The sequence below is a fragment of the Oenanthe melanoleuca genome, chromosome 3 (assembly GCF_029582105.1).
Source record: "Oenanthe melanoleuca isolate GR-GAL-2019-014 chromosome 3, OMel1.0, whole genome shotgun sequence".
In the NCBI taxonomy this organism is placed as follows: Eukaryota; Metazoa; Chordata; class Aves; order Passeriformes; family Muscicapidae; genus Oenanthe; species Oenanthe melanoleuca.
Genome location: NC_079336.1, coordinates 31,973,270 through 31,995,834, shown reverse-complemented (window position 1 = coordinate 31,995,834; position 22,565 = coordinate 31,973,270). Strand labels below are relative to the sequence as shown.

General features: G+C 35.9%; 1 protein-coding gene across 3 annotated transcripts in view; it reads left to right on the top strand.

Annotated features, from left to right (window-relative positions):
• IBTK (inhibitor of Bruton tyrosine kinase) overlaps positions 1-22,565 on the top strand; it is a 54,464-nt gene that overhangs the window by 25,586 nt on the left and 6,313 nt on the right. For 2 of the 3 annotated variants that reach the window (XM_056487571.1, XM_056487569.1), the window contains exons 13-26: positions 1,083-1,169; positions 2,085-2,167; positions 2,270-2,307; positions 4,063-4,156; positions 4,544-4,645; positions 5,396-5,513; positions 7,147-7,207; positions 7,897-8,024; positions 9,539-9,651; positions 10,261-10,409; positions 10,609-10,772; positions 11,909-12,001; positions 13,122-13,280; positions 18,238-18,390. In XM_056487571.1, coding sequence (XP_056343546.1) covers positions 1,083-1,169; positions 2,085-2,167; positions 2,270-2,307; positions 4,063-4,156; positions 4,544-4,645; positions 5,396-5,513; positions 7,147-7,207; positions 7,897-8,024; positions 9,539-9,651; positions 10,261-10,409; positions 10,609-10,772; positions 11,909-12,001; positions 13,122-13,280; positions 18,238-18,390 — 1,542 coding nt within the window. The remainder of the gene's footprint in view (positions 1-1,082; positions 1,170-2,084; positions 2,168-2,269; positions 2,308-4,062; positions 4,157-4,543; positions 4,646-5,395; positions 5,514-7,146; positions 7,208-7,896; positions 8,025-9,538; positions 9,652-10,260; positions 10,410-10,608; positions 10,773-11,908; positions 12,002-13,121; positions 13,281-18,237; positions 18,391-22,565) is intronic. The other variant, XM_056487570.1, reaches the window with a different exon arrangement.

Genomic DNA, 22,565 nt, shown 5'->3' with positions numbered 1-22,565 from the left:
GTCTATCTCAACCCATTATTTTACTATTTTTTCCTCAGTTCTCACCCCCATCCCACTGGTGGGTAATGAGGGCAGAGTCAATGAGTGAGTGTGTGGTCTTTAGCCAGACAAGTTAAACCATGACAGTATCCTCTAAGGCATGAGCTCTGTGGGATTAGATACCTGATATAGATCATTTGACTTTCCAGATAGACTATCATAAAACATCAATACTTACAGTGTTAGAGACAGCTGATCTTACTGAGTTTTGGACTGTATAATTTCTGTACAGTGGTCTGTAGTCTATCAGTTTTTTCTCTGACAGCAAGCATGTTTAGTGTAAAACAACAAAAAGCAAAGTTAAATTCTTGTTCAGCTGATGTAATTTTTATGTTACATAGTGAAACAAATATAATTGAGATCAAATGTCTCTGTAGAACTGCATTAATCAATTTGGGGTTGTTTTCAGCATTTGTCCTTTCAAAAAAGGGAAATGAAATTTTTCAGGGTAGTTTTGTTCACTGTACTTCTTGCATGCACAGCCAAGATGTGAAGCTGCTGCTAAAACTCAGTTCCTAAGTAACATTTCCTTGGTAAAGTACTTTGCCTTAAAAGGTGTATTACTTTGTAATCTGCCAGCAGCACTCCTGTGTCCTTACCAACCCATTCACAAGCCTCCTTGATGAATTAGGATGCTAAAAAAGCCTGTGCTGAAACTTGCATCTCTTCCCCACCACTGTCTTTGTTCTTTTTACTGACTGGTAATGATAATGTAGGTTAGATTTTGATGCTGTGGTATTGAACTTTGGCCTTAACTATACAGTATAGGTTTCATCTAAGATAATACATATCTAATAATACATACATACATACATATTTAATAATAAATACATATCTAAGATGTAGAAAGAATGCCAGTTACATTTTACATCTGCCTTGAAGACTTTTCAAGTAACAACTGGCCCTTTCTATTTTTGTATGATGATTCATTTTCCTATTCACAGTATGAGCCCACTGAAGTACTGTTGCTTTGTGAAACTATTCCTAATGGTTTGAACTATATACTAATTGTATTGCTTATTATTAATGTTAATAATTTGCAGGCTGGATGGAGTAAGGTTAGAAAATGGAAAAATTAATGTTGTCAACAAGAAGAATGGAAACAAACCAAAGTTAAATCAGAAGAAATGGTAATTTTTTTTAATCATGTTTCCCCTACCCTATCATCCATCTTCTTCTTATGTCATCTCTTTACCTGTTAAGCCTGGGCTTAGGTTGATCTAGCTGCATTTTAATTTCTTGTGTGCAGTTGTCTCTATCATAGTAACTCAGGTTTTGAAGTTCTCTGTGGATGTTTATAGACTTGATTTGTAGATTAGTAATTGGGGATAGATTATGTGTGGTATATCTTTGTTTCTTTTTACTGTACCTTAATGTGTTCTGTGGATTAGCTGTGTCATAGAATGCTAATGCCAAGAGAAATGTTTTAGGTAATCCAGTCAAAAGCAATTTGACTTCTGTAAATCTGCTTTCAGTGACTGTAAGACTACATGGGTTGGAAATAACCAAATGCATAGTATGCTTTCTAATTTGTTTTTAGCAAAGTGATGTTTGTTTTTTAATTCTGTTGATGTGATCAAGTTACTTATACCTGAGGTACTAAATAGCCTATTTATATAGAAAAAGCTACCTTGCATAAAAGTAACTTTTTCACAGAATTCAGGTTAGTTCTTAAAAAGAATCATCAAGGCCTATGGTACCTTCTGATATTGAAGAAATAGGCAACTTAACATAGACCATTTAAGATTGACTAAACTTAACCATAATTAATTTATTTAGTCATTGCATTTTTGAAATAGTAATTGACTGTATTTTGAAGAAATATCTCAGATGGAATTTTTAAAGCTCATCTTTGGACAAAAAAATTCTCCCTTGGAAAGTCTTGTGCCAGTACTTTTGGGTTCATTTTCTGCGGTGTTATTAAAGTTCAGGTGTACTTTATTTCAAAGGATAAATCCTAACTTGTTAAAGTAAGCATTTATTTGAAAGTTTTACAATTTTTAGCTCTTCTGAATACAGTTCTGATGCTATTAAATATCTTCTAGTTCATACCTCTGCGATGTGACCCTGAAATCTTTAGATGGAAAGGAATTCCCATGTCATAAGTGTGTACTTTGTGCAAGACTTGGTATGTGTGTGTATTTTTATATATATTTATATAATGTAAGTTATATTGTCTTTTTTAACTGTCATTTTATTGCATCTTGAACTGAAATGCCTTTCTTTACAGATTATTTTCACAGCATGTTAAGCAGCTCATGGATTGAGGTAAGTTTTCCAAAATCATGTGTGGTGATATGTTGTTTTTGCATCAAATAAGTGACAGCTTTTCAGTTTTCCCTAAATACTAGGGAAAAGGCAGGGTTGGATTCTTTGATTCTGTTTGCAAGGAAAAAAAACCCACAAGCCACATTTGTGGTTACTCTGTATTTGTATTATTAAGATTGTGTATTAAATTAGAGTAAAAAATGTAATACTGTGTATCAAAGGAAATTACAGCCTTTGTTTTAAGGGTTTAGTTTGAATTAGGTCATGTATTTATAAAAAGCACTGACTGGACTGTTCTTATGGAATACTGCTTTGGATTAATTTTCATTTTCTTTCTGTGAAAGACCATACAATTTAAATCATATGCAGTTTGGAATAGCTTGTCATATGTACTGAGTCCAAGAGAGAACAGGATTGATAGTCAGTATGTAGAACTCCAGCTGACTTTTGCTGTTAAATGAAATAGAGGATATCAGGGACTATTCTACTTAGTCACCAACTGCTGTTTCAAAAGGTGTAGATTTTTAATTTGTCCTGGTTCTGATTTGCCTGCTGTGTGTCAATGCCCTGGTTGTTCCTGGACGTTGTAATTTCACTAAATACCTCTGTTGAGCTACTTGAGCACTATTGATAATGTTTATGGAAAGAAAGGAATGGTATAAGTGGAGAAGCGTTTTTCTGAGACTGAAAACTAAAGCAGTGTGCAGGAGTTCCTCAAATTTCTTAGATTTCTGGCAATACATTAAGAACCTGGTGAAGTACTGGCAGTTCTGTTCTGCTGTGAAACAGAACTTCACCTGTCCTCTAGGTTGCTGTATTGCCTTTTCCTAAGTCATCCCTAAGAAAACATACTTGAAATACTGTGAGACAAATAATTTGTTTAAGGGGTCTTTTTAAGTGTTGAGTTTCCATTTATATTGCGGTTTTGTATATCAGTAATATGTAGTTTATAAGCTGCCTGTTATTTTGTAAGTAAATCTAAATCAACCTGGATTTGTAAATAAGTATTTCGTGAAGGAAGGGCTGTAGATGTTATATAAAAGTCTTAATGTCTATAAGAGGTTTTTAAACCCTAGAAGGAAAGTATGTCAGTACCAGTAGTGTGTTCTAAAGCAAAGCATGAAGTATTTAGTATGAAGCATTACTTGGGTGCCACCTGAAGTAAATCAAAGTTGTTAAGCAGTGATGTTGCATAAACACAAATGGTGACAGTTATGTGGTTTAGTGGCAAATGTTTACTCTTACAAAAGTCTTACCTTAATGGTTAGAATGGTTTTCAAATGGAGGACTTGATGAGGGCCTTATTTTCAGAGGCATTAACAGTAGTGACTACTTCAATATTACTGTTTTTTGGGAACTTGAGATTTCATTAGATCTTTTGACCTGGAAAGGAAAGCAGTTCAGTACTTGCATAGAGGATTCCTGTAGTTCTACTTTTAGGCAATTGTGAGTAAAGTAATATAATAGAGGATTGTTAGAGTAGATTATCAAAGTGATCAAACAATGAACTTTTTCATGGGTGTTTATTCAGCAGTTTGAACAGATTTTACTTGCTTTGCTACAATCAATTCTTCATTGAGAAACTTGGACAGATTTTATACAAATGCTTAAGTAATTGTTTAACTTTGAAAATATGACCCTCAATCTGAGTATTTTCTTAATATAGTTACTGTCTTAATTTTGTATTTTATTCCAAGTAGTCAGCTTCTCTTACTCTATTTCTTTTTTTTTTCTTTAAATACTTCTGCCTTTTAGGCTACCTGTTCAGCTCTGGAGATGCCCATCCACTCTGACATACTACAGATAATTGTGGATTACTTGTATACAGATGAAGCTCTTGCCATAAAAGGTGCCTTTAATATATTTTCAACTGTAGCTCTTTCAATCTTTGTATTTTTAAAATAGAAATTCAAAACTTACTATGTTTGTGCTGGAGTTATATCTAAAAAACCAGAAATCTTAATTCTTTCTTAAGAGTTTGAGGGGCTAGCAGTACCCCAGGCCTTGTTTTACCTTTTCTTTAGCTTGTCAAACAGCAGTTTTCCTTTTCCAGCCTTCTCTTGCTTTGAAAAGTGGACTGTTGATGCTCTTCTAAGCTATTCCTTGTGCTGTGAAAATCCCATCAAAATTTGTGAGGCCATTATATTTGTGCTTTGGTAAAAATCTCATTGAAGCTGTATGTTTTATAGTTGCTTTTGATTTGCATATGGTGTTTACATGATGCTTTGTTTTCCAGATTCTCAAAATGTGGAATTCATATGTAACGTTCTTGTGGTAGCAGATCAGCTTCTTATATCCAGACTCAAAGAAATCTGTGAAGTAGCCATTGCAGAAAAACGTGAGTCCTTCCACATGTGCTGTAAAGGGCTAGAGAATAAAAATGGTATTTTTAGATGGTCTTGCCTTTTGCAGCACAGAATTTGTGTGCCTTCCTTTAAAGTGATAACATTTTAATGTTCATTGCATGGCTCCTAATAATTACTTCTTAAGTCTGAGCAATATTCTAGATTAGCATAATCCATTCCTTACACATCATCTTCATCTCATACTCCAATTAAAAAAAGTACAAAAAAAATAAAAAGGCTAATCACCCCCAAACCCCAATGAAACCTTTATTTCATTGAATTGAAATTTCTTTCCTTTAAAATATGATGAAATGAATCCTGTTTCTATTTCTGTCCCTGTATTTAGTGTTCCCTCTCTCCTCTTTCACTCCCCTTTTTTTTTCTCCATACTAAATTGGAACATTTGGAAGTTTAAAAACTGTTTATGCTGTATATGAAACTTGCTATTTTTATCTTTCTTTTTAATTTTTGTTTTGGACTGAAGGATTTTAATGTTTTGAAGCTGATCTGTTTGTAGGTAGGGCTTTTTAGTTCTGTTAGGCAGCCATTGCATACAAGCTACTACAACGTTACATGGAGCTTCCTGTAATTTATGGCCATTTGAACATTAATATTTTTTTTAGGAGTGGGGTAGTATATGATACATTCCAATAACCAGAACATGCTGCACAATAAGTCTTAAAACAGCTGCTTGATACTATAGCCAATTATCTAATTTAGTTTGTTGTGTTTTGTTTCTGCAGTTACCTTAAAGAATGCTGCTGAGCTGTTGGAGTTCTCAGCAATGTACAATGCTGAACAGCTAAAATTGTCCTGCTTGCAGTTCATAGGACTCAATATGGCAGCTTTGCTTGAAGCAAGGTAAGCAGGGATGCAACTGTGCTCATGTATTAGTTGTAATATTTAAATCTCCCAAAAAGGTAAAAGGATTGGAATAACTAACATGGACAGTTTAATGTTAAAATGCAACCTAATGCTGCTAGTTTAAGGGTAGGCTCATTTTTGCCAGTTAGAGAGAAAGAAGCTAGTTAAATATCTGTACCAGTTCAATAGTGCAAAACCATATGTTGCAGTTTGGCATGAAGAGCCTTTCTTGAATTCAGTGGACTTTAGCATTAGGTATAGTCATTTTTAGGGTTTTAAAGTGTTTTTGAAGATGCATAAAACTGCTGTGGGACTTTTCCCTCCTTTGGGAGGTTGCTTCTTGGGGGATGGGGATTATTGTGGGGACTTTTTGTTTTAGAATTGTTTAGTTATTTGGGTTTTTTTTTAAACATGGTTGTTACTATACATATTTGATTTATTTTAAGTAGGTGTGTTATATAGCTGCTTCATTTTCCAAAGAGGATGGACCTGCCATCTGGTAGTCTTTTTGCTTTAATATCTGCAGTGAGAGCTGAACAAATTAATTTATTATCCTTGCTTTCCACAGTGGAAAGCTCTAAAATTTGGAGAAGCTGAAGGTGTGCCTTCTTTCTCTTGATCCTTTTGGACAGGCCTTCAAGTTTCTTCCTAAGTACATATTCATCTTCTCAGAGCAAGCCTTATCAGCACTGATTGAAGTTCTTTTCTAGCAAAACCTTAAAAAAAAACACAAAAAAAACCCCAGCCCAAAAAAATAAAAAATCTCTGTTGTCTCTGTCCTTTTTGTCAGACTTCTTTTCACTTACAGAAGTTCTTAGAGCTCTGAAACAGTTCAGAATGCCAGCATTTCATTGCTGTATCACACAGTGGCTTCACTTGCATCCCAGACACAGGAGTTCATTCATGTTAGCAACTTCCCTCTTCACCTCTTTATAAAATATATAAACATTCTAACCTTTAATTTTGGAGAAAAAAGCCTAGTATTACTGCCTTAAATATTACTTGGAATTCAAATTTGTTTAATCTTAAGCATAGAAAGGATGTGCAACATTCTTATTATGATTAAGACTGTATCTACATTTTCGTGAAAATATGAAAATGTTAATATTGGGTAGAAAGGCTTTTAATTTGAAAAACTTGAGACAGAACTAAGTCCTGACAACTTTTTGCAAGGAGAACTGCTCACATGGACAAGAGTATTATGTTGAGTCAAGTTTAATGCTGTAGTATTATTTTTTGTCATAAATATCTGTGTTGTGTTTTTTATGGAGAATTTACATAGATTTGGAGTATTTAGATGCATGTCAGGGAGACAGTATAAGGAAATAGGTAAAGCAATGACCAGTTCTTGGTAAATTAACTATATAGGTCTATTTTGGCTGTGATCTTAAGCTGTGATAAAGGTAGGTGGGAAGGTTGTGTGTTTAATCCTGCCCTACAACAAAGGTATGGATTAGTTTTTATTTTGTGTTCAGTGTCTTCCTTTAGAATGATAATGGTGATTGGGTGATAATATCTGTAGGTGAGATTCATCCAAGATATTAATTTGAATTTTTCATTAATGTGCTTTTTTTTATAAGCTGCTAGGATGAATTTGGTTTTTAAGAATTAAGATAATTTTTTTTTTTAGGACTCTGGATGTCTTAAGTGATGAAGTTGTGAAGGATCTTTCTGTTTATTACAGGAAAATGGTAAGTTGTACAACTTGAGTGTAAGATGATTAGGTGTAAAATGAGGATAGATGAGTGATAAATATGTACCTGCTGAGTCTGTGGGCGACAGTCTGAAGTGGAACATCTGACTCAAAAGATAAAGTGCTATTATCACTCTCAAGGAGTTCATGTTTCATTATTCACTAGCTACTGCTGCAACAGTGTTGTGTCTTTTAAATTATTTAGTTATACACATTAAGCATAATAATGTTCTGTAATTAACAATTGTTGCATGGAACAGTGTAAGCAATGGAAAAGAGCATTCCTTTCTTAGAAGAAAGAAGAAGAAAGCTGCAAAGTTCAGGGTGATCATATAGATGTTAAAATCAGTAAGAAGAATAACGTGAAAATTGAACTGTAATGCAACGGTGAAAGCCAAGACACATTATAATCCGGTATTCTCTAACTGTAAAAAATAAATGTTTGCAAAATCTTGAAGCATTTCTTGCCTTAAGTTAATAATAAGTGAAACATAGGCATTTTGAGTCTATCACTTAAGATATTTCTCCAGTTTTGCTTAAAGATATAACTTGTTTGTAAACTTCTTAAGTAATTAATTACCTGGTCTGTGAAAGTGTTTTGAATGACCATCAGTTTTGGTTCTCTTTCATAAGTTTTCTAGCATACAATTTAAGAGAAACTCAATGTAATGGCTTTTACAATTACAGATTCCAGCTATGGTCAGGAGAGTAATTACTCCATATCCAGATGGACCTGACATAAGTTCTTTTGAGCCTGAAGATGGAGAGAACTTCGTCTTTTTAAGGGATGAAATGAATACAGAACAAAATTCTCAGTAAGTATCTCTTTTTCATCAATATTTTAACTAGAGGAGCTGTGTGTGGTATTAATCCCCATTTGCATTGGTGCCTGACTGCTTTTAAGTTCAGAATTGAAATATTAAGAAATGGAGATTTCAAAGACCATTCTCAGTTTCCTTAAGTCTTTGAAAAAGTCGCAAAACTGCAGCAGAGCACTTTCAATTTATAAGTAGCATGTGAGTAAAGGTTACAAAATGAGCATTCACAGTGATGTTTGGGAGTTCTGCATGTGATGAGAGTATCTGTATATGTGTGAGACTAACTGTGCAGTTCATTATACTTCACTGAATTAGGAGAAATCAAAAGAGAAAAAACAGACCTGAATGTTTTATATAGAACTGTTTGAAAAATTGTGATAATCTAAATTTCTTGTTATTAACAGAATTGTCAAGTGAAATGCAGAGCTTTGTACTATGATAGTCTAGCAGGGTAACAGGCTTCCAAATAGTGGGATACTATTGTCATCATGCAGAAGAAGCCTCACCTGCAGTATTGTGTACTGTTCTGAGCACTTGTGTCAGAAATGTTGCACTAAATGAATTAGTGTAGGTAAGAACTAGCAGTTCAAGGAAGCTGACAGTCTATTTTGTTTTTGACTTCAATCCTCTTAGTGTTTTTCAAGGCTGGGTGGTAGCTTCTAGGGAATTGGGTAGTCCAAGGGTTAAAAAGTAGATAGCTTAAGTATTGTAAGGTGGTGCTGCAGGAATGAATAAGTTGTTATATAGTTACTTAACAAAAAGCTGCTTAAAGAAGCTTTGAAATAGTGCATTGTAGCTGGAATTCATATAATTCTGAATATCTAGTAGTTTTGTTAAAATGGAAGAGGCCTTTTATTTGATTTCCCTCTTCCTAATAGCAAATATATGAACACGTGACATTTAGATAACATCACCCTGTATCTGCTTTATTGTAGAGCTATTATTATCATGATGACTGTTTATGTTGGGGAAAAGTGAGACCAACTGTGGCGTTTATTGAACTTCAGTAATTCAGGAGAAAGCAAGAGAGAAAAAGATGGAGAGTCGTCTGTAATTTGCTTTCTGTCAGTTGCTGTGATGTGTAGCAGGTTTAATCTGACCTAGATGGCAGTGCCAGCCTGTGCAGGAGCTGTATCTTCCTCTGTCTCAGCAGAAGTCTATGTGCACTAAAATAGTCCTGAGGATAGATCTAGATTGGAAAGAGTTTTTTCCTTTTCCTCCTGAATTCTTTTTTTCCCCCAAAATCATTATGAAATGGTTGTGCCAGTGCCTAAGCAAAGCAGGAGCAAGCAGCTAATGCCAGCTGCTGAGATCAGGTACTATTGCTTGAAGTATAACTGCTATGGCTGACTGAAAAACATGACATGGGTAGTTCTGAAACTCAGTTTTGTTGGCTTTAATGCATTCCATGTTTTTTTTTTGTTTTTTTTTTTTTTTGTTTTGTTTTTGTTTTTGGTTTTGGTTTTTTTTTTGTTTTTTTGGTTTTTTTGTTTTGTTTTTTTCCCTATTAGGGAAGCCCTTTTCAAAAAAGCAAAAACTAAGGCAAAAAAGAAGCCACGAAAACGGTCTGACAGCTCTGGAGGATATAATCTATCAGATATTATTCAGAGTCCTGCCTCTACAGGTCAGTGGGAAAGAGATTCCTTTCAGGTATAAAAATGGAACATGAAGTGTAATATGCAATGTAATTTCTATATTTCAAGAAAGAAATCTTAGAAAGATTATTTCTTTTCTATGGAACTCTATAGTTCAATTTAAATAGTGAATTCTTAAGATTAAGGGTTTTTTTTAAATGGTGTTTGTCATATGAAGTTTGCCCAAAGTTCAGATAAAAACATGAACTTCTATCAAATAAACATAATGCACATTTTCTCATGTGATTTTAGTAAGTGGAACATTTCTGTTAATTCATTGTAAGTTTTTTTTTCCTGAAACATAAATTAGCCACTTTTTATTGAAAAGATGGTAAAAGAATTAAAAGGAAAAGTGCTGCTGTTATTTATATCTTGTGAGACGGAGGAAGAAAACTGGGAGTAATGTTATTCTGAAAAAATATTTAGGATAGCCTAAAATCTGCTTATACTTACCACTGGCTAGTATTCTGGACTAGGTAAACTGTGGTGGTTTTATATTCATCATATGGAGTGAATAATTTCTGTGTTTGTTAAGCATTTATGTTTGTTAAGTCTGGCTCTCATGATTTAATAGTTCTACTATCTTTTCTTATTTCTAGGCTCAGTGAAATTGGATAAAGCTAACTCAGTAGAATCACTTCCAGAACTCTTAACATCTGACTCCGAAGGTAGTTATGCAGGAGTGAGTAGTCCCAGAGACTTGCAGTCCCCTGACTTCACAAAAGGATTTCATCCAGAAAGGACTGAGGTTGGATTTCCTCTTAGAAATCTTTTTGTTTGTGTTTAACTAGTCCTTCAAAAGCAGAGTTTATATTTTAGAGTCTTTCTGTGAAGCTGTTATACTTACAATGGAGTAGACAACTTTGAGGAGTTATTGTTTATTTGATTAAGAAAATAAAATTTAGTGTTTGTAGTGTTTGTTCAACAATTTTCTGCCTGATTTTTAGATGAAGGACAAAGTATGCAGTCATGTTATGAAAGCCTCTCACCCCAATAAGGAGATGAAGTCATACAAGGGAGCATCAGCATTGACGCAGTCTGTTCCTCAGTCCATTCCCAGTGCCAGACCCAACTCTGCAAGCTCTCCCAATTGGGTAGCAACCAGCTTCAGGTGCAGTAATACTTACAGTCACTGTTTTACACTTGGTAGTGAAAGCTAATAATGTTCTATTCAGATTAAAAGCTATCTGCTCTTCAAAATGGTCGTACATTACTTGACACATGAACTCAACATTTTGGTAATTTAATAATTACTAATTGAGAAAAGTAATGCTATATTTATTATTCTTATTTTTTAATTTCTTCCAGTCTGTACTTCTAATATCTGTTTTTTAACACCTACTTGGTTAATACTGTGTAAAATACTTGAGAGTTTTTTTGAATCATACTGTGTTTGAAGGCTTTAGAAGCTCCACTGTACTTCAAGATTTTTTAGGCATTTAGACTAAAACGGGCTGTAAAAGTCAACACCACAGGTTTAACAGGTACAACAATAGAAAAAATGAGTTTATTTTTTATCTTTAAGGGAGAGATGGAGAAAGTGCTGGTTATATTTTATTTCAAAGCCTGTCTTTGAATCGAGTTATAATGCAGCTTAGTTTGCAGATGCCTTTAAGTTCACATATTTCAATTTATAGTTTTTTGTAAAGCTTGGGAATGTCTAGATTTAATTCATGCTCATTTCTGTGAAAGTGTAAAATTATGTATGAAAAAGAAACTGATACATGAAGTTTGAGAATGTTCTTGATGTTGTGTAGTGCTCTGACTGCAAAAACTGTTTTGTTTATCATGTGAAATAATTTTAATCCTGTACTTCAAAGAGATCTAATTCAGCCTTCAGGACAGAGCTGCGAGCAGTGCCTCTCTATAACTTAGCATGAGCATTTTTACTACTAAATAAGTATCCCTGTTTAGCTATCTAATTTTTTTGAAGTAATCATAGTTTGAGGTATCTAATTTTTTTAGGAATCTAATTTTTTTAAAGTAATCATAGTTCATATCTTTTTGTTTCATAGTATAATGAGTCTTGAAAGTATTTTTATAGTGTGCTCTTAAAAATGTATATATTTATAAAAGTTTTGTCAGAAACATTTTATTTGAGGTTTGCCATAATTGAGGAAACAGACATAAATTATACAACCAGTTACCAATCCTATGTATGATTTAGAGGATTTCAGTGAGGGCTGGAACTGTGGAATGTAAGTAAAAATCAGTGCCTTGTAAGGTAACTTTTTATTTTTTATTTAGCCCTGCCAGCCCTCCTGCTATGGATCTGAGAACCATCATGGAAATTGAAGAAAGTATGCAGAAGTGTGGAACCACGCCAAAGGCAAATTCAAGGTTGGTAAAAAACCAAAATCTATAAAAAAGTGTGATAGGCTAGGTTGTTATGAATTTACTTAGTGGTTTAGGCCATTCAGTTTAAAAAAAGCAGGAGAAAAGTTGTCCTATTTGGTTTTGAACAGCTTTGTTTACTTCATTATGTTGTTTTTCTTTGAGCATACAAAATGTATCCCTTTGTTTTACTCTAGTCTTGTTTTGTCAAGTACTGCAAAAGAGCAAGTGAGCTAGTATCTTAAATAAGTGGCCTGTCCTGCTAAGCCTTTCTGTTTCTGACCAAAATGAATTAATTCTTGTCCATAGGACTTTGGAAATTACTTGTGCTTGAATACTGGATTTGAGGAGTTCATTTCTTGTCTTGCACTCTCTGACCTGTCCCAGAACCCATGTCTTGATGTTGACAGTTCTTCAGACAGAAGCAAGTGTGGTTCCTTCTTGTAGAAGCATCCCAAAAGATGTAGGGAGATTAATGTGCTTTTTAACAAGGCACTGTATTAAACCTAGTGTTGTTTAAGTGGTGACATATGGAAGAGAATAGGAGATGACTCTCATGGCTTTTGAGGTGTGGCTTTCTTGTAAAGAAGTTAGGACAGTACTCATGGGACCTGATAAAGGCTTGGTTGCTGGACAGATTCAGAAACTGCAAACAAAACAGCCAAGACTGAAGAATCCAAGTAGCTTAGAAAATTATTACAGATAGAAGAAATGACTCTATGCTGTTGTAAAAAATTGTTTTAATGCATGAATATTTTTGGTTTAAGGGTGCTAAGCTCGACAGTCTCTAAAAAATCACAAGATTAGAAGATAGTCTTAATCTGGTGGTAGTCCTCTTTTGGTGACTTGATTCCTACTCTGCATGTTTTCATATATGAACATCTATGTGAAGAATACTCCTACAATGCTTTTCTTTCTGTCAGTCTTGATATTAATTGATGCTTTTTTTTTTTTTTTTCCTTCCCAGCCACCTGAGCCCTTGCCCCCCTTTGCTTTTTGGCACTCTAAGCAAAAGTATTTTTGTTTAGGAAATAAGTTATTTCTCAGTTTAATTTACAGGATTAAAGGTGAGTCATCTCTGACGTCACTGGTCTTACATCTTCTTTTTTGCATTGTTCATTCACAGCAGAATGGTGTCTCATGGAATCAAGCTTTCTCAGAAGCAAAGGAAAATGATTGCCCTGGCAGCAAAAGATAGTGGATCAGTAGCTAGCAGCCCAGAGCCTACCACTCTAGTTGCTGCACCACCTCCACCCACAAAGGTTGCAAAACTAGGGAATGCATGGTATGTTATAAATCAAATATCAATTCTTTTACTTTGGAGAGTTTTTACATTGAATAGGCAAACTGAACTATTTGTATCTACATTTGGAAGTAATCTAGAAATTCAAAGAGGGTAGGGAAATGCAGTTGTTGCAGTTTAACAGTTCTTTGAAATTTTGCTCTGAGTCAGAAGACTGCATCTCATCTGGTGTTTTCCTGTGTACGATAGTTGATTTGCGGATGGTGTCTAAGTAAATCATAGAAGAAGAACATTGAGAACAAGCTCTGAAGCTTAGTTAGGAAGAGTTTATTGGAAACCATTATGAATGATGTTCTTTTCCTGTCAAAAACATAAAGAAAAATGTTAGCCCTTCTTGGGAGAAGATCTGGAATGACTTTGGACTAGTGCAAAATTGACCCAAATTAGGGATAACAAAGTTGCTTAGGTGTCTTGGAGCTGGAGGGAGCATTGGATACTTCTAAAAGTTTTTATGGTGTGAGGATGCATAGGAGGTTTAAAATTACTTGAATGCTGATGAGATACAATTTAAGGGTTTGAGTTAATATCTTAGTATCAAATACAAAAATACTGTATCATCTGTTCAGTGGACTAGGTTTATAACAAACATAATAAGGTGCTAGCCCAAGTCATGCTTTATTCTTCACTTTTAGTGTTGCTATTGGTTAAATGCATAAACAAAAATGTAGAAGCTTCAAACTATATAAATTTAATGGGTTTAATTATTACAGGATAAATACCTATTTGCATGCTCTAAGCAGGAAGTAAATGTTCATTTAAAGTTCATTTAAGTAAATGTGGCCATTTCTCCAGTTTTCTCTGTTCAAGGATTTTAATTGCAGGTTACTTTTGTACTGTTACCCTAGAAGAACTACCAGTCTCTTCTCTCTGTAGCTTACTTGATTGTACCTTGGAGCAAAGGTTTCGGCATACCCATCACAGTCACTCTTAACCTTTCTGTCTTCTCAACTGATTTTCATCCATGTACACCTAATACTAAAATTTAGGGTCTCATTTACTCCCCCAATCCCTTAAATTTGTTCTGATATAATATTGGGTAATGTCCACAATTTTATTTTAAAAAGGAAAGACAGTGAGTTGGTTTGCACTTAAGGATTCAGATTCTTCCTGATCTCTGAACAGTAATTGAGACCTTGACAAAAGGAGGCAAGGTTTTCAAGATTCATCTTCTGAAGTCTAGTGAGTGGATGAATTTGTTCCCTTAAAACTGGTCCTCTCAAATGCTTTGAATAACATGCTGCCTGGTTTACACAGGTGATTCTGCAGGTCAAGCTGCAGGTAAATTATTTGCCTTAGCTAATGGAGGTGTCACAGGGCTGTTACAGCTCTGAGGCTTAAAATTTGCTAGGAGAAACTGATGGTTGAGTCACATATTCATGAGCACAGCAAACACTGAATTATTCTATCCTTTATTATATTTAAAAAATAATATTCCATCCACTATTTGTAATCTTACTACTAATGTTATAATTATCTGTAAAGACAATGCAATATAAAAATACTAAAAAATAAAGAAAATTCTTTATAGAAGTAAAATTAAGGTGAAAGAGAATCTGCATCCTTTTATCAGGTGTGATGACAAAGTATGAAGGAAATCTTGAGACACCTGATGTCTTTTTTGCTTCAGTCTTTAACAGTAAGATCAGTCAATCTCCAGGTATCCAGCCCCATGGGCTGGAATGAAGCCCCCGTAATTCAAGTGGATAACGTGGTCAGTGCTACACCTGCAACACCTCTTAGACACACAAAGATCCATGGGGCTTGATGGGATTAACCCAAAGGTACAGAGGGAGCTGGTGAAGGTGACCACTGAGCCACTTTGAATCATTTACCAGCAGCCCTGGTCAAGTAGAGAGGGCCCAGGTGACTGGAGGTGAGCCAATATGACATCCTTCTAAAGAAGGATCGGAAGAGGAACGTGGGGAACTACAGGCTGTGAGCCTGACCTCAACTCCAGGGAGGCTTGTGGGCCAGAAAATCCTTAGTGCCTTAACATGGCATGTGCAGGACAACCAGGTTTCAGGTCCAGCCAGCAGAGGTTTAAAAAAGGCAGGTCCTGCCTGAATGGTTTGACTTATTCATACTATTCTTCTACTTTCTGATAGATAATTCTTTACCTGTTGGGTCTTACCTGAACTGCAAACTGTCTGTGACTTGTTTCTTGCTTTAAAAAGCAAATAAAGATTGATTTTTGAATATCCTTAGATAAATGTCTCCAAAAAGTATATTGTGCTCTTAAGGTTCTGATTAAACAGTTTTTGGAAAGAGCTGGGCCTGCTGTGTTACACAAACCGTCTTAGGTGGAAAGGCTAGAGTATATTTCAGGAGGATGGAATCCAATCTAATGCTCATGTGGTCACTGTGCGTGATTCCACACGTTCCTCCTGCGTTCCTCTGGCTGCCAATCTGGAAAATGCCGGTAGCTCAGAGTTCAAGCACAGAACCAGTGGGAGCTATATGAATTTTTAAAATTAGGCATCGCTGCTGGAAGAAAACATTTATTGAATAAACTTCAAGCTGCTTTAGGCAAGCAATCAATTATTTGATTGCCCCTGCTAGTTGTTCAAAGTATTTTTGTGTGTAAGGTAGAATGGTTGTATTACTCATCTACTCATCTACTCTAATATTACATTTGCAGAGTTAGTCTTTTAAATTCACAGTGGAGTATTAAGTGCGTTTGGCAGTCGATTGAGCTTTCCACACATGCAATATTGTCAAAAGCCATAGAACTTGTGTTCCAGTGAAATCAGATATTCAACTTGGATGTTGAATGCAGTGAAGCACACTTGCCAGAAGGGTGTGGGACCTTCTGGCTTTTTTTGGTTGACTGAAAGTCTGTCATACACTATGCCCTACCTTTTCTACCAGGCGAAACCCCCAGTTTCATAATTTTTGGGGAAACTGAACCTGTATTTCCTTCTTTGAAGAAAAGTGAGAGTTAGAAGGGGAAAATAAAATATAGCTCTAGTAATACTTTGAAAAAATGTATGAAGTTGACTGCATGCTGACTTTATTAGTTCTCTAAACCTACTTTGATCAAGGGTGTCTGAGTCTTGCTTGCTTGTTTTGGGCCTTTTTTAAGCTCAGGAGAGTCTATGGCTTTTCAAGACCAGAGGCATGAAGAAATTTGAAGTCTCTCTTGAGAATTAACAATTGTGTATCCTGGTGTCTAGGTTGTTGGTTTGACAGTATTCCAGCTTATTCTTAACATCATCAGTTGTTTTGGAACTCCATGCTTTGATGGTTTGCAGTTACAGCTTAGAGAAACTTAGTCATATTCCACTTAAAAAAAAAAGTATAAATTAGTTTTGCTAGTTTTGCAAATTAGATAAAAATGACAATTTATCAGACAGGAAAAGCTGAAATTTAGAGTTGTTACATGTTAGGAAATCTCTGTACCACTTTTCAGACAAATAATTTTAAGCCACAAATAATTGTTTTGGGTGGGCTCACAAACTGAGAATGACACAGTTGATTTTTTTTCGGAGATGTTGTTTGTGGGTTGGTTTTGGGTTTTTTTGGCTCTCTGTTGCAATACAGAATATTCATGGAAATGGGTAGATCAAATTAAAGTAGGCTACTTAAAATGTTAGTAGCAGAAGCGGGTTTTGTGACAGCAGATCCCATGGTCCATGGACTCAGTATAATAGTTGTGGAGGAGGTCTGGTCAAACACTTGGCTGAATTTCTGTGTGCCAGCTGGTGGTAGGAGTAGAAGATGTGCAAAATGACTCTGAGCCCCTCTACCTGGAGGTTCCCATTCTGTTTTCTATGTCTTCTGTGCTGCTTACCAAATATTTAAATTTCAAAAAAAAAGATCCAAACTTAAGTCAGGGTGGTCTAACATCAGACATCATGCAGAGATTTTAGATGCTTTCCTTGTAATGTGTCAGATACAATGTTGAACTTTTAAAATGCCTTTATATTTGTTACCTTAAATTGTGTCCCACCTAGATGTAGTTTGAAAGTCTTTGACTTTAGATGCTGCTCTTCTTATGGCAGTTGCACAAACAATTGGCATTGTATAAAGAGATTGTTTTACTTCAGCAGTTTTTATAAATGGTCTCTTGTTTCCTTGAGGAGATAATAAGCAGAGCTGTTCTTTCAGAATACATTTTGTGTATTTTGCAATATATGAGACTGCTATGCTTAGTAAAGTCAAATGTAAGCAAATATATGAAGAATTAATTCCAAAGCCTTGATAGCTAAGACAAGTACTAGTGATTACTGCCTTGAGTTCTGTAAACAGAAAGGCTTTGGGTTTGGGAAGTGTTCATAATACCTAAGATGCTAAATTACTATATTTTATTAATAGTTTATTTTTGAAAGATAATATGCAGTATCTAATTTAGTAACTTGTGCTTGGACAAGTAAAAGAAAATGAAGGATATCAGTTCTGTTGACCTTCACTGTGGATTAAAGGATTTATAGAGCCTCCAGCAGATATGAGTAACTCATTTAGTATCTTGGGAAGAAAAGATCAGCTATACTTGACTTTCATGGTGGTAAACTGCCTGTGTTAGATCGACAGTACCTGGAGCACTGTGATTTATGAAAATACTTTTCAAGGACTAGAACTCTCAGAAAAGGTACAGCTTATCTAAGACAAGCCATCTATGAAAAAAAAAATCTGCTTTATAAGAGGATGAGATGGCGGGAATAGGTGGGGAGGTTGGGGTTTGATTTTTTTTTTTTTATTCTAAAGAAATTTCAAAAATACTGGCTTCCTCTGTTCTCATAGATATTTATTTCCTGTTCTTTAAATATATGACCTAAAATGCATTTTAGCAAATAGAGTCTAGCAGGATAATGGCAGTATACAAAATCTAAGTAATAATGTATTTTTAGAAAGTAGAAAGGTCTCTTTGCTATCTGAATCATGGAATAATATGGAATCTTATAAAGTGAAGTGGTTTTGTTTCATTTTTGTTTTTAAAAAGGTCATCTTCATTACATTCTGCCTTGCCAAAGTCATTCCGTGATCTTGTGATGGAAGAAGAAAAGTGTATGAGTGTGAATAATTCACCTGGTACTAGTATTAAAAGATGTAGATATAAAGGATCTGAGGATTCATCAGTCCAAAACACCATAAGGTAAGAATGCAGTTTTTCTAATTGGTCAACTATTATACAAGAAGCACAATGACCTGTTAAATTCTGCTGAAATAAGAAAGAATAAAATTGTCATTTAAAAAGAGCATTCTTCTGATAATTCTGTTAATAAGATTGGAATACTCTTAAGAATAGGAAGCTTAAGGATTTAAGCCATTTAATGCCACTGCTAGTACTTTGTTTCAGGGTCAAAGTTTTTGTATCCGAATAGATGGATCTATATCACGTATATCTATATCTATATCTGTATCGTCATCTATATCATCATCTATACCTATATATCTATAGTTTCAGGCTCCAAACAAAATATGTCTGTATGAGTTTGTTTGCATATGTATGTATGTATAAAATGATAAACCTGTATTTTCTAACCTGTAGAAATTAGGTATTCATGAGCATTCAGATATGGCATTCATGAAACATTTTGCTAAGACGTATTTCTGTGTAACTACTGAATGCATAATACTAGTTTATTCAAACACAGTTCTGGCATTTCCTAATCTGAGTTTTCTTATAAGATGACTTAATTGTTTAAGTGCAGTTTTTCATGGATTAAGCAATCTTACAGAAACATTGGTGCACTAGTTATGTCTGTATTTTGTAATTACTGTGGGGCTACAGTTCTAAAGACAGAAGGCACATGTAAATTATACCTGTAGTTATTAGACAATATTGCTCTTTGGTCAAAACATTTTAGCTGTGCATCTTCTTGCTACCTCCAATAGAACCACTGTTCTGGGTTAAAATAACTGCCTAAGCTGAGGAAAGAATCCCAGCCTTATTCTTTAAGGTCTGTATGACTGAACTGTCCACCTACCTGCGTTCCTTCCCCCTGTCATCAGTAGCTTTGAATGCTAGACATTTCAAATATATTTACAGAACAGAGAGCCTGGAAATCTTACAGACTTTACCACCTAGTATCTGGAAGCACTGCAGCCCAGCTGACCCACAGTGGTAGGGAAGCCAAGTGTGACAGCACAGCTGGCTGACTGGTGCCTTCCCTGGCAAAGGCACAGCCCTGGTGTGCCTGTGGGAGGTGAGCAGGGCAGGCTGTGTGGCAGAAACCAGGATGAGCCACAGTCAGTGAGCACAGACAGGTGCATTGGGATCAGGCAAGGTTGACGTCAAACCTGCAAATCCAGTCAAGCTCAGGAACAGCAAAGCTGGGCTTGGCCATAGCTGCAGCATAGCTCAAGAAGGGCCTGAGGGACTGAGCTTAAATGCAGCTCTTGAGTAAGGCAGGGGAGCTTCTGTAATCCCTCACAACACTCTTCTTACAACACAGCTTTAGAGCTGCCTGACCCAAGTTTACACAGCTGTGCTGAGGGAGAAGTTTGCAGAGCTGTTGGTGCACAAGGAGCTGTGTCATTATCCAGCTGTATTTCTTATGAACTCCTGTTCCATTGTCCTCCAGTAACTGACTTCTCTGTGGGGAAAAGAAAGTTTTGCTGGGCTTCGCTTTTGGTTGTTCAGTCTAAAAACTGGTATTTCCATAGGACAGAAGTATTACATGTTTTACGGCTATATAAAGAATAAAATGAGGGTAGAAGTGTAGGAACGTTGTGTGTGGGATAGTGTCTGAGGAGAGAGGTAGGAGGCATTTGGAGTGTGTGTGATGGGGACGCATTCCTCAGGAACAGAATGATAAAGCTGAAGTGAGCTTTACTGTGGTGAGTGGAGGTGTGGAAACATGAGAAACACAAATCTGAAGAACAGTATTGTTCATTTAGTTTCTAGGACAATAATAAAACTTTTCATCATATGGGAGATTCCAAGAGCTCATGATAAGAGAATTTGCACTGGATCCTATTATTAGCTTTGTCACAACAGCTCTGTGATCTTCATAAAGTAATTTCTTTTCCATTGCCCTGTCTCGTCTTCGCAGCCTGGCCAGTCTGCACACTCTCAAAGTGCACTATTCGAGCTGAATCCAGGTCTAATACATTAAATGAAGATGACACATTAAGCTAGTGGAAGCCTAGTAGATGGCTAAATTGACTACCATCACTTTGAAAAGAAGGCCCCTCCAAAGCTATTTCAGGTTGTTTTCGAATTGTGTCTGAAGATGCTTATTTCTTTCTATTAGGTGTAAAGAGCCTAGATGACTAGTTCCTCTATCTGAATCTTAGGAGTGGATTTCTATTTTATTTTTGACTGTACAGTTTTGTCACAGTAGGCTGTGATTTTTACCTGTGTCATTTAAGTGCTATTTCTGTGAAGATTAATTATCCACATCCTTACCCCTTCCTTTTTAAGGGAAGGAATTACAAAAATGAAGAACATAAGCAGTTGTCACCTGTTAATGTTAGACTTGGTGATGGAATACTGAAGACAATTGCATTACTTAATGTTCCTGCTTTGTCCTTCTCCTTTGGATAAGCTGTGCACTAATTGAGCTGATCATTTTCTTAGATCACTGGATGAGAGTATTTTGGATCGTGACATAAGCATTCTTTCTTCTATGTACCATCACCTTCCAATTTTTGCAATACAGAATTTTTTTTTTAGGTAAACCACGTAATGAATTGTGGTAATTTGAACTGCATTTAATCCAGAGGCAGATCATCCCAAGAGCTGGGGTGCATGAATATGGCTGCATGGTTTCCAGGGCCACCTCAGCCTTGGGAGTTATGCTGTGCATGTGTAGCTCATAGTCCAAGCTAAAAACATAGGCCTGACATAACTTAGTTGTGGCAGCCTGAGTTGTCTTCACTGTGTTACTCCAGGGAGCAGTGAAGAGTCTTAGTGGAAACAAGTATTTGCAGCTTTGTGTGGGAATGGCCTAGTTCTGTCATGGCTAATAACGAGCTAATATGTAGCACATGATTCAAATGGTATAGAAAAACCCAGGAGGGTTCTGTAGGAGACCAGGCTTTGTCTTCTTTTTCTGAGAGCAGTTATTAGATCAGGGAGGCACCAAACCTGACCTGGCGTCTCATGAACAAATACTCAAGAACCACTGGGGAGCTGAGGGCTGGGACATTTTGGTGGCTGCACAAGAGTCATGGCAAGTTCAGCCAACTGAGTTAATCAGGTTGGTTCAGTACTGATGATACTTGGCTGGTTTATTTCCATGCAGAACCATTTATATGTCTGCATCAGTCTTAATTTCTAAGACTTCCAGGTTTCCAAGTTCTATATTTTTGTAGCTTTTTTTCCATTTTCCTGTGTGTGCTAGCCTCACATTTCTCCTAGTCATTTTGATGCCAGCTGAGGAATTAATTTAGCATGTTGAAATATCTGCAGTTGATTTTATATCTGGACTGAGTGTCTTGTTAGCAAGAAACACAGATGTACATATGTACAAACTGCTTCAAAATACCTGGACTTCTTCCTACATTTTAAAGCTCCACTGGCTTTAAATGAGGGAGATGACACAGGTATTTACTTACCTTTTAACTGATCACTAGAGTATGCTGTGATGCTGGAACTGTTAATTCCAGTTTTGGAAGATTACTGTTGAGGTGATTTTTTTTGTTGTTATTTGGGTTTTTTGACTTGTTTGTTTGTATAGAAGTCATCGGGTTTGTTAAGTGTAACAGTCCAATTGGGTTCATTTGTAGCAGTGCTATGACTTCTTTGGATTGGGAATGGTAATAAGAATTTAGCTGTCAAATCAGTTACTGTCAAATGTGCTGGAAGGGGAGTATTATTAAAGCAGGTGGAAAAAGAGATTAAATTGAGAGATACTGTCAGTATAAAAGAACAGATGACTGCCTCCATCTCCTGTTTGTCTTCCTTTTCTTTGGTTCTTTTCTGCTTTTTAATGTTGTTATCTTTAAATGCAGTAAAAGCTGGAAGCTAATTTATCATAGAATGGTTTGAGTTGGAAGGGACTTTCAAGATCATCTCGTTCCAGCCCTCCTGCCAGGGTAAGGGACACCTCCCACTAGAGCAGGTTCCTCAGGGCTCCATCCAGCTTGGCCCCTAACACTTGCAGGTGTGGGGCATCCACAGCTTCCCTGAGAGACCTGTTCCAGTGCCACACCACCTTCACAGTGAAGTTCCTCCTAATATCTAAACTAAACCTGCACTCTTTTAGTTTGAAGCCTTGTCAACATTACCTGTGCACCTTTCTTGCAGGGTCTCTTCATGTATTAGAAGGCAACAATTATGTCACTCTGAAGCCTTCTTTTTTCCAGGCTGAACAAACCCAA